At 35.0% G+C, this 15,053-nt stretch overlaps 1 protein-coding gene across 1 annotated transcript in view; it reads left to right on the top strand.

Moving 5' to 3' along the window:
• The window catches only part of APLF (aprataxin and PNKP like factor), an 82,296-nt gene that overhangs the window by 23,208 nt on the left and 44,035 nt on the right, over positions 1-15,053 (top strand). Inside the window, exons 3-5 of the mRNA XM_033400403.2 lie at positions 2,789-2,961; positions 12,114-12,258; positions 12,790-12,922. Of these exons, the coding sequence (XP_033256294.2) occupies positions 2,789-2,961; positions 12,114-12,258; positions 12,790-12,922 (451 nt within the window). The remainder of the gene's footprint in view (positions 1-2,788; positions 2,962-12,113; positions 12,259-12,789; positions 12,923-15,053) is intronic.

The raw sequence follows: 15,053 nt of genomic DNA, 5'->3' as shown, positions 1-15,053 counted from the left end.
TGAAGTGGTTTGCAGGACAGAAATTGAGACACAGATGTAGAGAACAAACGTACGGACACCAAGGGGGGAAAGCGGCGGGTGGTGGGGGTGGTGGTGTGATGAATTGGGTGATTGGGATTGACATGTATACACCAATGTGCATAAAATGGATGACTAATAAGAACCTTCTGTATAAAAAAATATATATTATTCAAGTCATCAAATGAAAATAAATAAATAATTTTTTTAAAAAAGTATATTATGGTATTTGATCAGAAGAAGTCATGGGAAGTGACAACTAAAGTTACTTTTGTGATTTTCTTGGGATTTTGAAAGCCAGTAAGCTCAGGTGCCGAGTTGCGTGCTTCCAGTAGCTTTTTAGCAGATGAAAGTGGATTCTGTTTGAAATTTAGTTTACCTAATTGTACCAATTATAATTTTAAAAAATCATTTAATATGACATCTTATAGAGAATGCAGTCAAACAGTTTTAGGGGTGACTCTATTTAAGTGATTCAACAGGTAGCATTTATATTAAGTACATTAGACTTCAAGCCTCACTTCTTATGGTACACTATTTGGAACCGTTCCTGAGATTATTCACTAATGATTGACAGTTGAACTATCATTGATTCTTCCTGCTGCTAGAGGCTTCTGTAGTCATTTTAATCATAGACTGTTAGAACTGTGTTAGGTAGTTATCTGCACCCATGGACCTTGGAGTCTAGTGGTGATTTATCAGATGACTATCTTTGAACTGATAGGGACTGGTTCCAATAGTTCAAGCAGAAAGGTGGGGTGGGATAAGACATTACTGAGGCTGTAGTAAACAAAAGAGCATTTTTGAGTAGGTCTCAATGATTGGATCAAAGATTGTGTGTATAGGGTGAAGATTTTGGTGTGTGAAGGTGAGAGATGAGGTTGCAAACCACTGTAGCTTTATGAAGAGCCTTCACTGCTATGCTTTGCTTATATTGGAGAAGCATCAGAGGCCTTATGTAGGGAAATGTAAAAAAAAAACTTAGGAAGCAGTGAAGTAAAGGAAATCAGGGAGACTTGATATGATGTTAGCACAAGCAAGAAACGCAAGCAGTGGGTAAGAGCTTGAACTAGGGCAGTGACTGCAAATGCTAAAGAGAGATGGACTTCAGAGGTAAATGATCTGGGGCTTGACATTTGAATGGAATGAAAGAATGTTGTAGATGTTCAGTAAAAGTTTGTGGATATTTTGGTGTGTTTTAATATATAATTGAAACTAAATCAGAATATCTTGTATTTACACTTGAAATACCCTATTCTTTTCCCATAGAAATAGGCATTTTAAGAAATAAAAACAAATGAAAAATAAATTATAATGCAAAGTAATCTACCTAACTTAACAACATTATTTGCTTCATGTTTTATAGCAATATTCTAGACTTGTTTATATCTTACTTAGTTTATATTCCATAAATGATTAAGATTTTTAAAAAATGAAAGTAACTATATTTAATAAAAAATTTTAACCAAGTTTCCCAATGAAAAGAAAATTTTTGAGGGGTAAAAAGAAAAAAAAATACTGATGCATTTCTAGAATTTCAAAATACATTAAAAAGAGGACTATTATAAGCTTCCTTAATTTTTCCATAATGAATATTTTTTACAGTAGGAACAGAAGTTTTTACCTACTGAATTTATACTCATTTCTAGTCTGTTCAAACTCAGGGTGAATAAAACGTATCTTAACACCTATAGATATATTAAATGGTTGGGATCAGAAAAGGTTTTGATGTGTGAAAATTTAGTTGCATCTCAAGATACTTTAATGAAGTATAAATAGAAAAACTGAGAATGTTTGGCATATGTCCAATCTCAGGGTGACATTTACCTTGCTATAAATGGAGAGATGGTTGATGTCTCTAGAAAAAAATGTCATTTATACTGATGAAGTAGACAGATGAATGGGTGGTAGGGGGAGTTGCTCTATGTAAAATTCTTTTAAAAAACTGAAGATCTGCATTAATGTGGATTGCTTTGGTATATGCTAAAGCTTATTAAAAGACCCAGTGGTTTAGATGACAAGAAGGCTATTCTGGAGATGGTTAAATTCAGCTTGATTTTAGTTAGAATTTTTAAGATGCCTTTCAATAGGTGTTAATTATGGAGGCAGCTCTCATTATCTTTGCTAATGTGAGGTAATCAGTGGAAACATAATTCAAAATAGGGGATATTGTAATAGTTTTGACATTGAGATATATTTACCTCTTGCAATTTGAATATGGATGATGATCTTCAGAGGGGAATTTCATTTAAACAAAATAAGATTCCTCTGTGAGGAGTAAAGAAAAAAGGTATGTTGTTTGCTTGAGAAATTTGATCAAGAATTTCCTTCCCATAGTTTCTCATTTTTTAATCATAGTAAGAAATTATTAGGGGAAAATAAGCAGAAGAGAATTTTCAATAGATTAGTGAATTTTGGATATCAAAATTGGGGGACTCAGTTTCCATACTGATAATTATTTTTCATGTTTCTCTTTCCAATGTCCAGTCATCTCTCAAACAAAATAGAAGTATCTTTTAACCAGTTAATTGATAAATTTGCTTTTTTCTTTGATTCCTAGAGAAATGGGAGGTATGTTACAACTATTTTTTTATGTTTAGATAATAATTATGATACTTAGAAGTGCCAGATTTATTAGACTTTTAAGTGTAAGTTTATACTTAGAATTGTTTTGACACAAATTTTGAATCAGTTCGTAATTAGTTGTAGTTTTAACTAGTCATGATTTTAAGTTACTACATCACTGTATTCTTTTTCTTTAATTTGTTAGATACATACAAATCCGTGCTTTTATCAGTCTTCTGAGAAGAGCCAGCTCTTACCATTGAAGACAAATCTATGGCACTGGTTGAATCCTGGAGATAGTTTCTCTTTATTAGTTGACAAATACATTTTTCGTGTTTTGTCTACACATTCTGAAACGGAAGTGGAATGTACTTTAAGGTAAGATTGCCTGATGAAATGCAATTAAGTAATGGTATTTGTAATCTAATTCCTCAGTCATCCACAAAAGCTTCAGTAGACACCACTCTAGAATTCAACTAAATTGGCGATAGGTCTTACATGGTGAGTGTGTGTGTGTGTGTGTGTGTGTGTGTGTTTCTAGAAAACATTAGATTTTGGAAACTTATGCTTCAATAGTGATTGCTTCCATATGTTGTATCTTTTACCATTGTGTTTAGAATATATTTCGCATCTAACAATAACCAGGATAGTTAATTTGAAACTGACTACATTTTCTTAATCTTTTTTTTTAGTTTTTAAAATTTTCTTAAGGTATTAGCCTCTGTTTTAGATTATGCTTGTATAACTCTTATTTCTTATAAAAATAACAGAAAATATAGAATAGGGAAATGGATGAAATGAGGTTACAATAAATAGCTGATGTAAAATTGAAATTAATACACTAGTTTTGTTGAGGCAGTCATTAGCAGATTATTCCCCTTTGTTTTAGTTTTTAAATTATAGAATACTTAAACTGGACCTATAGAAGTAGATGGACAAAATTATATAGAGTGTGTTCTTTGACGGCACTGGTATTAAATTTAAAAATCAATAAAAATACAATATCTAGGAAAATCTTCAAGTGTTTTGAAATTAAACAGCACATACCTAGGTAACCTCTGGAACCCAGAGAAAAGGGCAATTAGAAAACATTTTGAACAGAATAATACTGAAAACATAACAAAAACATTTGTGAAATATATCTAAAGTAGTCCTTTGAGGGAAATTTATATTAAATGCCTATATTAGAAGAGAAGAAAGAGGTAAAACTGATGCCCTTTGCTTCTATTTTAAGAAGATAGACAAACAGGAGTAAATTAATCCCAAAATAGACAGAAAAAAGGAAACAATAAGAAGAATAGGACTAGAAATCAATGAAATAGAACATAGACAAATAACAAAGAAGATCAACAAAGCCTAAAGTTAGTTTTCTGAAAAGACTAATAAAATTGATAAAATTGACAAGGCTTACCAAGAAAAAGAAGCTGGAAAACACAAATTATCAGTATCAGGAATGGGAGAGGCAATATCACTACTGATCCTGCAGACCTTAAAAGAATAATGAAGAAATAATTACGTATAACTTTATGCCAGTAAAACTGATAGCCTAAATGAATGGATGCATCCCTTGAAAAACACAATTTACCAAAACTGATACAGGAAGAAATAGAAAATCTGATGAATCCTATGTCCATTAAAGAAATTGAGTTCCCGATTTAAGAATTTCCTGCAAGGAACTTCACTAGTGATTTCTCTTAAACTTACAAGGTACAAATAATACCAATATTATACTTTTTTCTCCAAAATAGAAGAGAGTACACTTCCCCACTCATTTTATGAAGCTTCCATAATCCTGATACCAAAATCAGACAAGAACATTACAAGAAAAGTAAATACAAACCCACATTCCTTATAACAAAATATTTAGAAGTCAAACCCAGCAATGTGTGAAATAGATTTTAATACACTATGACCAAGTGAAATTTGTCTGAGAAATGCAAGGTGAATTTATCATATATATATAAAAAAAAAACCAATCAGTGAAATTCACTATAACAGATTAAAGAACTGTCATTCCAGTAGATGCCTAAAAACAATTGTGACAAAAATTTAATACCTGTTAAAAAAACCTTAGAGAAAACTAGGAAAAGAAGGAAATTTCCTTCCTATAAAAAAATACTTAGTAGCGAGGTATTGAAAAGTTCTCTCCCTACAGTTGGGAACAAAACAAAGATATCCATTTGCACAACTTCTATTCCATGTTGACTGGAGGTCCTAACCAGTCCAGTAAAGCAAGAAAAAGAAATAAAGTGCATCATACTGGAAAGAAAGAAGCAAAACTGTCTTTATTTGCAGATGACATGATTGTCTATTTAGAAAATCCTGAGGAAGCAAGGCACAAAACAATACCTACTGTATAGTTACATTTATATTACGTTCTATTATAAGAAAACTAATCCATCAATGTTTATTTCTGGAGGATTGACTAGGAAGGGGGGCCACAAGGGAGCTTTTTGGGGGTGCTGGATATATTCTCTGTCGTTTTAAAAATTATAGTTGATTTATAATATTATATTAGTTTCAGGTGTACAGCATAGTGATTCAGTATTTTTATAGATTATACTCCGTTTAAAGTTATTACTGAGAGATGGCTGTAATTCCCTGTGCTGTACAATATATCCTTCGCTTATCCATTTTATTCACAGTAGTTTTTATCTCTTAATCCCATAACACTATCTTGCTCATCCTCCCTTCCCTCTCCCTAGTGGTATACACTAGTTTGTTTTCTATATCTGTGAGTCTCTTTCTGTTTTGCTATATACGTTCATTTGTTGTATGTTTTAGATTCCACATATAAGTGATAACGTACAGTATTTGTCTTTCCCTGTCTGACTTATTTCACTAATGTAAAACTCTCTAGGTCCCTGCATATTGTTGCAAATGGCAGAATTTTATTCTTTTTTATGGATGAGTAATATTCCATTGTGTGTGTGTGTGTGTGTGTGTATGTGTGTGTATGTGTGTGTGTGTGTGTGTGTGTATATATATATATATATATATATGTATGTATGTATGTATCTTTGTATAACAACAGGCCATTCATCTGTTGATGGGCACTTGGGCTTCCATATCTTGGCTGTTGTAAATAGTGCTGCTATGAACATCAGGGTGCATGTATCTTTTCGAATTAGTGTTTTTGTTTTTCTAGGATACGTAGCCAGGAGTGGGATTGCTGGATCATATGGTAGTTCTATTTTTAGTTGTTTGAGGAACCTCTGTAGTGTTTTCCATAGTGGCTGTACCAATTTATAGTCTTAAACAGTGCACAAGGGTTCCCTTTTCTCCACATCCTCACCAACACTTGTTATTTGTACACGTTTTGATGATAGCCATTCTGACAGGTGTGAAGTGATATCTCATGGTGTTTTGATTTGCATTTCTCTAATAATTAGTGATGTTAAGCAACTTTTCATGTTCCTGTTAGTAATCTGTATGTTTTCTTTGGAAAAATGCCTATTTAAGTCTTCTGCCCACGTTTTGATCGGGTTGTTTGGCACATGGCTACATGGAGTTGCAAGGAAAGCTGGGCAATGTAATCTCCAGCTAGGTGGATAGCCATTGTTAAAGGTGCTTATAGATCAGTGCCATTACAGCTTTGCTGACTGTTATGCAAATAATGTCCACTTAGCCTCTGATAGTTAAATGCTAACCACCTGGCCTCTGCAATTCTAGAATGCTGTCATCTCCATTGATGCTAAAGAGCCTTGTTCTTGGCAGCCTCTCCTACCATCAACATTGACCTATAGAGGCAGTTACCATTGAGCTCTTCAACACTGCCTCACTAGTATATAGCTTAGTGTTCTGGGCCCTTCTGGGGAACATGGTCAGGTGGGGGATTCTCTAGTCTCATGTAATAAGTCCATTTTAGCATACCCACCTCTTAGAGCCTATTGACCCCCTTTTCAGTATCATGCCAGGGCATTCTCTATTTCTACCCTATTTACTGTAAACATATTCTTTTTCCAAGCATGAACAAGCCATTTCAGCTGTATATTACGACTGGCTTCAGGTGTCCTTGCCAGTACCTTAAATCCCAGGTTGCAGGACAGGTTGCAGTGTTTTTTTTTTCTAGTTTTATTCTGCATCCCCTGTTTTAGCATCTTCAAGATCTATTCTTGGGCATGGTCTTCTGGTTTCTGTCAGTACATATTAGCCAGGTCCTGTAGCTCTTTAGTAAATATTTGCTTTCCTGTTGAAGTAGGGACAGTACTTTTCTAGTCAGGTAATGATGAGTTGACCTTGGTTATTGGAATAGAAGCCACGAGGGGTGGGAGGGCAGGTCTTGAGGAAGGCAAGTATCATCATGACAGGTATACCATTAGGAGGCAGCTGCCTGGTCTCCAGACAAAGAAAAGCTGCTATCTTCTAGCAAGGGGGAGTGAACCATGTCTTAGACTGTGGAAGTATTGAAATATACTTTAGACATTTTTTGATACCATTGGGATTCTCATATATTTTAGAACTAGCTCCATTTTGTAGTGTCTACCTCATAAAAACACCGTTGTACTGTTGTGTAAGATTTACACGTATGAACTTTTTAATCTTCACAACCATCTTTATAAGGAATAGGTACTGTTAAAATCCCTATATTACAGATTAGGAAACTGAGACGCAGAAGGTTTGAGACTTGCCCAAGGTCTCATAGCTAATATGTGACAGAGAATTCAAATACAAGCTGACTAGGACTATAGCTCTTACTGACTTCCCTGACTGTATAAGAAAGCTTACTATAGCAGTCATTCTAATAGTGAAGACACTTGGAGAGTGGCTAAATAAATTTGGTGTAGTTTTAAAATGGAGTGAAAGTGAATGAACTAGAGAGAGCTCCAGGTTAAAATGTGGATAAATCTCCACAATGTAATGTTGAGGAAAAAAAAACCAAAAAGATTACATATATATAAAGCATACACCGTTTGTATATAGATATATATTACATATTATACCTGTGTATTATGGATTATTTGGATTACTTCATGAATAATATATACATTATGTGTATATATATATATACACAAGTAATGGATATATACATATAGTAGTAAAAGTATAAGGACATGCATGTGAATAATAAAATCAGAATAATTTTCCTTCAAAGAAGGGATGAGAGGGAGAGGAACAAGATTGAGACTGGACACAGAGGAAGCTTTGATTGTATTTATAATTAATCTGGAGCAAATGTGACAAAATGTTTCTATTTGGGTGGTGGATACAGAAGTATTTATATTAATAGATAGGTAGATAGAATACATACATTATATTTTCTCTATATTTCTACATGTTGAAATATTTTTAAATTTGAATAAGAACAGAAAAGAAAACCTATGTGCTTTGTGTCAGTTGTAAGGACCCCTGATATCATTGTAAATTTTTTCTTCCAACCAGTTATGAATTTAAGAAAGAGATTTGAACAACAAAACAACCGTACAAAAGCTTGTCATTTCTTTAGGTTCTCACTTCACTCATGTCAACATGCTTTTCATGTAGTGTTTACATTCTGTATAATAAATCCCATTCATAATGAACTCAATGAGAGCATATGGGTCCATATATATCAGCTCTAGTGTGTTCATTTTTCACTCTTTTCTGTATATGTTTCTATGAAATTATTCTGTGAGAAGTACTAAAATCCATACTTTTTTGAGAAGTCAAAGTAAGAAAGCCAAAAAAAAGTTTTAGATTTTAGCTAATTAAATTTTGACGTATTTCATATAGAAGGACCAACATTAATTTTGCATTCCTATTGCTTCCCCAGTAGTGGGTGCTTAGCAGGCATTGGCTTCAATACATGAATGAAATATTGTATAACATTTTCTTTATCTGAATTTCATTGCTGATAAGGAAGTATAACATTCTCTCTCTAGAGGGATTATTTTCTTTAAAACACTGTTGAGGAAAGGAAAGTAAATCTTTTGTACCAAATTACATTTTTCTTTCAAATTGTTAAAGTTCTTAATACTTAGATTCCATATAAATAGCTAATTTTAATCACTTTAATTTTGGACAGGACAAAACAATAAAATGTTGATGAAAATGCCATTGTAATATGAAAGTGTGCATGTTTACAATTCATTTATAATTATTTTAAAACTTACTTTTAGATCCAGCTCATACATATTAGCAGTACATTTTGTATTAAAGACAAAATATATAACTTATATTTAAATATAACTTGGAATATATCTTTAAGAGTTAAGAGTAACTTAATTGCCAAAACAGTCTTTAAAAAGAAGAAAAGAGTTGGAAGATTCACACTTCATAATTTCAAAACCTGCTACAAAGCTACAGTAATCAAGACAGTGTAGTACTGGTGTGAAGAAAGACATACAGGTCAGTGGAATACAGTTGAGGGTCCAGATATAAACCCTTACACTATGGCCAATTAATTTTCTACAAGAGTGCCAAAACATTTAAATGGAGAAAAGAGTAGCCTTCTCAATAAGTGGTGCTGGGACAAATGCAAAAGAATGAAGTTAGACTCCTACCTCACAACATAGAAAAACTAAACTTAAAATGCACCAGAGACCTAATATAAGAGCTAAAACTATGAAATGCTTAGAAAAAAACACAAGTATAAATTTTTGTGACCTTGGATTAGGCAATGATTTCTTAGATAGAAGAACAAAAGCACAAGCAAACAAAATAGATAAATTGGACTTCATCACAGTTAAAAACTTCTGTGCTTCTAAGGATACCATCGAGGAAGTGAAAAGACAACCCACAGAAGGAGAGGAAACATTTGCAAGTCATATATCTGATAGGGGACTTCTATCTAGAATATGTAAACAACTTTTACAGCACAGTAATAAAAAGACAACCCAATTTCAAAATGCATACTAAATTTGAGTAGACATTTCTTCAGGGAAAATACCTGACTGGCCAACAAGCACATGAAAAGATGCTCAATGTGAAATGCTAATCAGAGCCACAATGAGATACCATTTCACGTTCAGTAGGGTAGCTATGGTAAAAAAGACATAATAACAAGTGTTGATGAGGTTGTGGAGAGATTGGAACTCTTATGCTTTGGTAGTGGGTTGTAAAGTGTCACTGCCTCTTTGGAACACATTCTGGCAGTTTCTCAAAATTTTAAACGCAGAATTACATGTGACACAGCAATTGCACTCCTAGGAATGTACCCCAAAGAATTGAAAACATCTGTATACAAACAACTTGTATGATTCCATCTATATGAAGTTTCAGAAAATGTAAATCTCTAGAGACAGAAAGTAGATTAGCAGTTGCTGGGGCTGGAGAAGAGAATGGGAAGTGACTGCTGATGCATATGGGATTTCTTTTTGAGGTGATGAATATGTTCCAAAATTAGATATTGGTGATCATTGTACAACTTTGGAATATACTAAAACTACTGAATTTTATACTTTAACAGCATGAATTTCATGATTATATGAATTATATCTTGATAGCTATTACCAAAGAAAAGGGTAACTCATTTACCTTTGTTATATTGTATTTAGATTAAATTCCAAGTTTTTATTTTTTAACAATTCTGATTACACTGTATTATAAATCTGTGATAGTTGATTACTTGAGGAAGTATTTGAAGATAATATAAGAATATGTCCATATCACAGTGACAATATTTATATTTAAATAAAAGTATAAGAGAATAATTTGCACTTTGACCTATTTGAAACTAAATGTTAGAATTTTGTTCTGGGATAGGATTTTTTTTGTTGTTATATTTATTCTTGGTAAATATTAATAAAAATTCCCTATGGCTATAGGATGTATGTGTATTAGTCTTGAATTTATGCCAGAATAGAAAAACTAGAAATGGAATGGATGATGTTGCTTAATTTGTAACACTGTAAGTTGTAAAAAGCCATTGCATTTCTCTGGAGTGTTTCTTAATATTTTTCAAATTAAATATTAAGAAAATTTGAGGAAAAAAATCAGAATTTGGAAGCACACCTGTGTGTTGTGAGTAAAATGGATTTGAATATTGTGATGGGAGTGCAATTTCATGCAATCATACATTTTCAACTCTGAGTCCCCAGTGCCTGACACACCCTAAGTATTTAAAAAATATTTATTGAATGAACTAAAACAGTGGTGTTGCAGGGAAATTTAGTCTAAGTAAGTTGTTCTCTTTTGACTGATTCCTGCCATGAATTCGAGTCTGCCTTTGAAGGAGGTTATTCCTATAAGATTCACTAAAACAAATAAAACAAGCCATTAATTATTCTTTTCTCAGCTAGACAAAGTTTTTTAATGTTAGTGTTTACTGAGGAACATTTTACCAATAGTAAAATTCACCCCTCTTAAATGTATAATTCAATGCACTTTGACAAATTTGTGTAGTCATGTAAGTACCACCACAGTGAGATATAGAACATTTTCATTTCCCCAGAAAATTCCCTCTTGCCTCTTTGTGGTCATTCCCCTCCGCCACCCACTGTTTCTGGCGACTTCTGATCTGATTTCTGTCCTTGTAGCTTTACCTCTTCAGAATGACATATGCATGGATTCATACGATATGTACTTTTTGTGTCTGGCTTCTTTCACTTAGCAAACTGCCTTTGAGATTCATCCAGGTTAATGTATATATCATACTTTTTTCCTTTTTATTTCTGAGTGGTATTTCCATCTATATTTTCAAATTTTCAAAAAGATAAGTCTGGGGCTTCCCTGGTGGCGCAGTGGTTGAGAGTCCACCTGCTGACGCAGGGGATGCAGGTTCATGCCCCAGTCTGGGGGGATCCCGTGTGCCGCAGAGCGGCTGGGCCTGTGAGCCATGGCCGCTGAGCCTGCACGTCCGGAGCCTGTGCTCCGCGGCGGGGGAGGCCACAGCAGTGAGAGACCTGCGTACCGCAAAAAAAAACAAAAAAACGAAAAAACAAAAAAAAGATAAGTCTGTTGGATCATCTCTGTGCATACATAAAGAATAATGATCCAGAACTTTGGATGATCTTACCACACTTTGCAGCAAGTAGGAGGTAATTGGTTCTGCTAGTATGTTCCACATGTGACTGTGGATGCTCCTGTGTCGGACTACAAGTTTGGGGAGATTTCACAAGTGGCTGCACTGGCCAGGACCCCAGTAGCAGCTGTGTGTGAACCTGACCTCAGGATTTTATTTCTTTTTTCTTCAAGAGCCTAACTAGCTTAGCTGATGTTCTTACAGTTTGCATTTTCTTTTTGGATACTTGGAGGAGATCTTAACTTTTATGGACAATCTGAACAAATACTATATAGTAAGTAAATAACTCTTAAGCCTTCATAGAGATGGCCATTGCCCATCTTATAAATAGCTGTGGTTTCTAGGCCCATGTTTTGGAAAGATTAATGTATTTTATGGTGATAGAGTGGGCAGAAGATGAGGAACATATTCTAGTCTATATATTTTATTCTAGCATACTGTAATCTGCTTTTTTGTCTTCCTAAGTCTGAGAAAAGTAGCATAACCCATTAGTTAGATGTACTTGGGCGAATCACATAATGGCATGGTAGGCAATAGAAATGTTTTAAATTTAAGTGATTAATAAATGAATTTCAATTGTATTTCATAGAAACAGTCAAATACATGATGAAGATGATATATTGAGTGAAACGCCAAAATCTTCCTCGATTGATTTGCCTGATGAGACACCTGATGCCCCACAGCTGGAAAGAAGCACAGAAATAGGAAAGACCCAGACCGCTGCAAATAGTGTGGTAAGAATTTAAGATCTCATCCATTTATAACATGTTCCTTAAGGAAAGACAAGACAACTGGTATTAGACTTATCATGACAAAATTTCTAGCATCGATCTGCTTTTGCTGTTTTTAAGTTAAGCTCTAGAGAATATCACACTAGACCAACACTTCAACTAACAGAGATATTGAATTTCTTTCTTTGAGAACTTTGAGCAACTCAGTCCACAGTTGCAGATGGATTTTTTTTTTTTGTGGTACGCGGGCCTCTCACTGTTGTGGCCTCTCCCGTTGCGGAGCATAGGCTCCGGACGCGCAGGCTCAGCGGCCATGGCTCACGGGCCCAGCCGCTCTGCGGCACGTGGGATCTTCCTGGACCGGGGCACGAACCCGTGTCTCCTGCATCGGCAGGCGGACTCTCAACCACTGTGCCACCAGGGAAGCCCAGATGGATTTTTTTAATGGTAGTTTTCTGCAAAGTAAATACTTTTTATGGTTTTATTAAGGATGCAGGATTATTTTTAGCAATTCGTATATAAGTGCCTTTTTAGTCTTTCCTAGATGAGAGTAGAGACTTGAGTAAGCAACAGCCAAACCCTTCCCAGAGGAAAAGAATCCTTCCAGCGTGGATGTTAACAGAAAATCTAAGTGATCAGAACCTTTCAGTACCAGTCATCAGTGGAGGTAGGTTTTGTTTCAGGAAAATATTTAACAGAATTTGAAAGTTTTTCTGAACAAATGAAGACACAATAGCAGTTATGTAAGTGTATAACTTAGCCTAACATTTCTTTAGATGTGTTCATGAAGTCTAATTTTAAACATAAACTATTATTTTATGCCATTTATCAAACACCATTCTGCTAATTATTATGATTATGATTATTTTTTAGTGGCTTAAAACAGTACCCATTTATTAGCTCGCAGGGTTTTTTTAAATGAATTTGTTTGTTTGTTTGTTTATTTATTTATTTATGGCTGCATTGGGTCTTCGTTGTGGTGCGCGGGCTTCTCATTGCGATGACTTCTCTTGTTGCAGAGTATGGGCTCTAGGCATGCGGGCTTCAGTAGTTGTGGCTTGTGGGCTCTAGAGCTCAGGCTCAGTAGTTGTGGCACACTGGCTTAGGTGCTCGGTAGCATGTGGGATCTTCCCGGACCAAGGCTCGAACCCGTGTCCCCTGCATTGGCAGGCGGATTCTTAACCACTGCACCACCAGGGAAGCCCTAGCTCACAGTTTGTTTTGTTTTGTTTTGTTTTGTTTTGCGGTACGTGGGCCTCTCCCTGTTGTGGCCTCTCCCGTTGCGGAGCACAGGCTCCGGACGCGCAGGCTTGGCGGCCATGGCTCACAGGCCCAGCCGCTCTGCGGCATGTGGGATCTTCCTGGACTGGGGCACGAACCCGTGTCCCCTGCATCGGCAGGCGGACTCTCAACCACTGCGCCACCAGGGAAGCCCTAGCTCACAGTTTTAAAGATGAGGAGTCCGGCAGATTCAACTGAGTTGTTTGTTGAGATTTTCACAAGAGAAATCCAAGTGTCTGTCAGGCTGGGTTCTGACCTGGGTGTCATGGGAGAATCCCCTTAGAAGATTATTCCAGTTGTGGAGAATTTGCTTCCTTGCAGTTGGAGGACTAAAGGACTTGTTTTCCTGCTGACTGTTGGCTGGAGCTCACTCTCTCCTAGAGGGCATTTTTCTGTTCTTGCATTTCATTTTCAAGGCCAGCATAACACAACAGACCTTTCTCCAGCTTTGCGTCTCTCTAATTTCCCCTTGTTGGCTAGCTGAGAAAACTCTCTGCTCATGTACATAATCTCCCATTTAGTTAACCCAAGATAAACTGATTTGTAACCTTAAAAATAGGTGCAACATTTATTTTGCCATATAACCTAACATAATCATGGGCATGATATCTCATCTAATTCACAGTCCTGGGGATTAGGGCAGGAAATCTTGGGGAGGGTTCATTTTAGAATTCTGCCAACCACAGTAATACATGGTCTTAATACATCATCATTTAAGAATTATCTTATTATTGAATATTTATTCACTGTCCCAAATTGCAGCTTCATTAATAAGTACAATTAAAAACTGTGAATATCTTAGAAGTCTACTCTTATTATTACTATGGTATAAATTGTAGAAAGGAAATTAGTTTATCAAAAAGTGTAAATGTTAAAGGATCATGATATATGTTGCTAAAGCACTCCCTTTATACTACAGTGGAAAAAAAAATTTCGAAAAATTGTTTCCTGGTCAACTCTAGGTTTCACCCATTACAATATGTGCTATTTACATATGTAGAAAAATACTATTCATTTTAATACTGAAAGCAATACAGACGACTTATTAAAGTAGGTTTTCAAAGAGACCTGTTGGGGTCATGTCTAAGGTAAAAGACAAGCACAGTAAGAGTGTTTAAAATTAATTTAATTATTTAATTAAACAAAAAACTACAGGCACCCAATGGTATGTGCTGAAGGAGTCAAAGATGAGACCAGTGTCCTAGCATAGTTCACTGTTATAGCAGATACCACAATGATTTGTGTCATCTGCTGGGTATTCCCATTGATTCAAGATTATTAAAATGTTTGCTACATTGTATTATTCAGTCTGCATTTTATTTGCAGCTTTTCATCATCTCAGGTTTAGTTTCAATTGGCGGCTTATTTTCCTTTATATGGGTCACATTTTCTTGTTTATGCTATTGGATGTTATGAATGATATAGTACAGAGACTTTGATTTTATATCCCTCTGAATAAATATTTTTATTCTAATAGGCAATTAACTGGGCCTAATAGGAAATTTACTTCCTGTTTT

This window comes from Orcinus orca, chromosome 13 (genome assembly GCF_937001465.1).
Source record: "Orcinus orca chromosome 13, mOrcOrc1.1, whole genome shotgun sequence".
In the NCBI taxonomy this organism is placed as follows: domain Eukaryota; kingdom Metazoa; phylum Chordata; class Mammalia; order Artiodactyla; family Delphinidae; genus Orcinus; species Orcinus orca.
The sequence above is the reverse complement of the archived record's forward strand: the minus strand, read 5'-3'. Positions and strand labels throughout refer to the sequence as shown.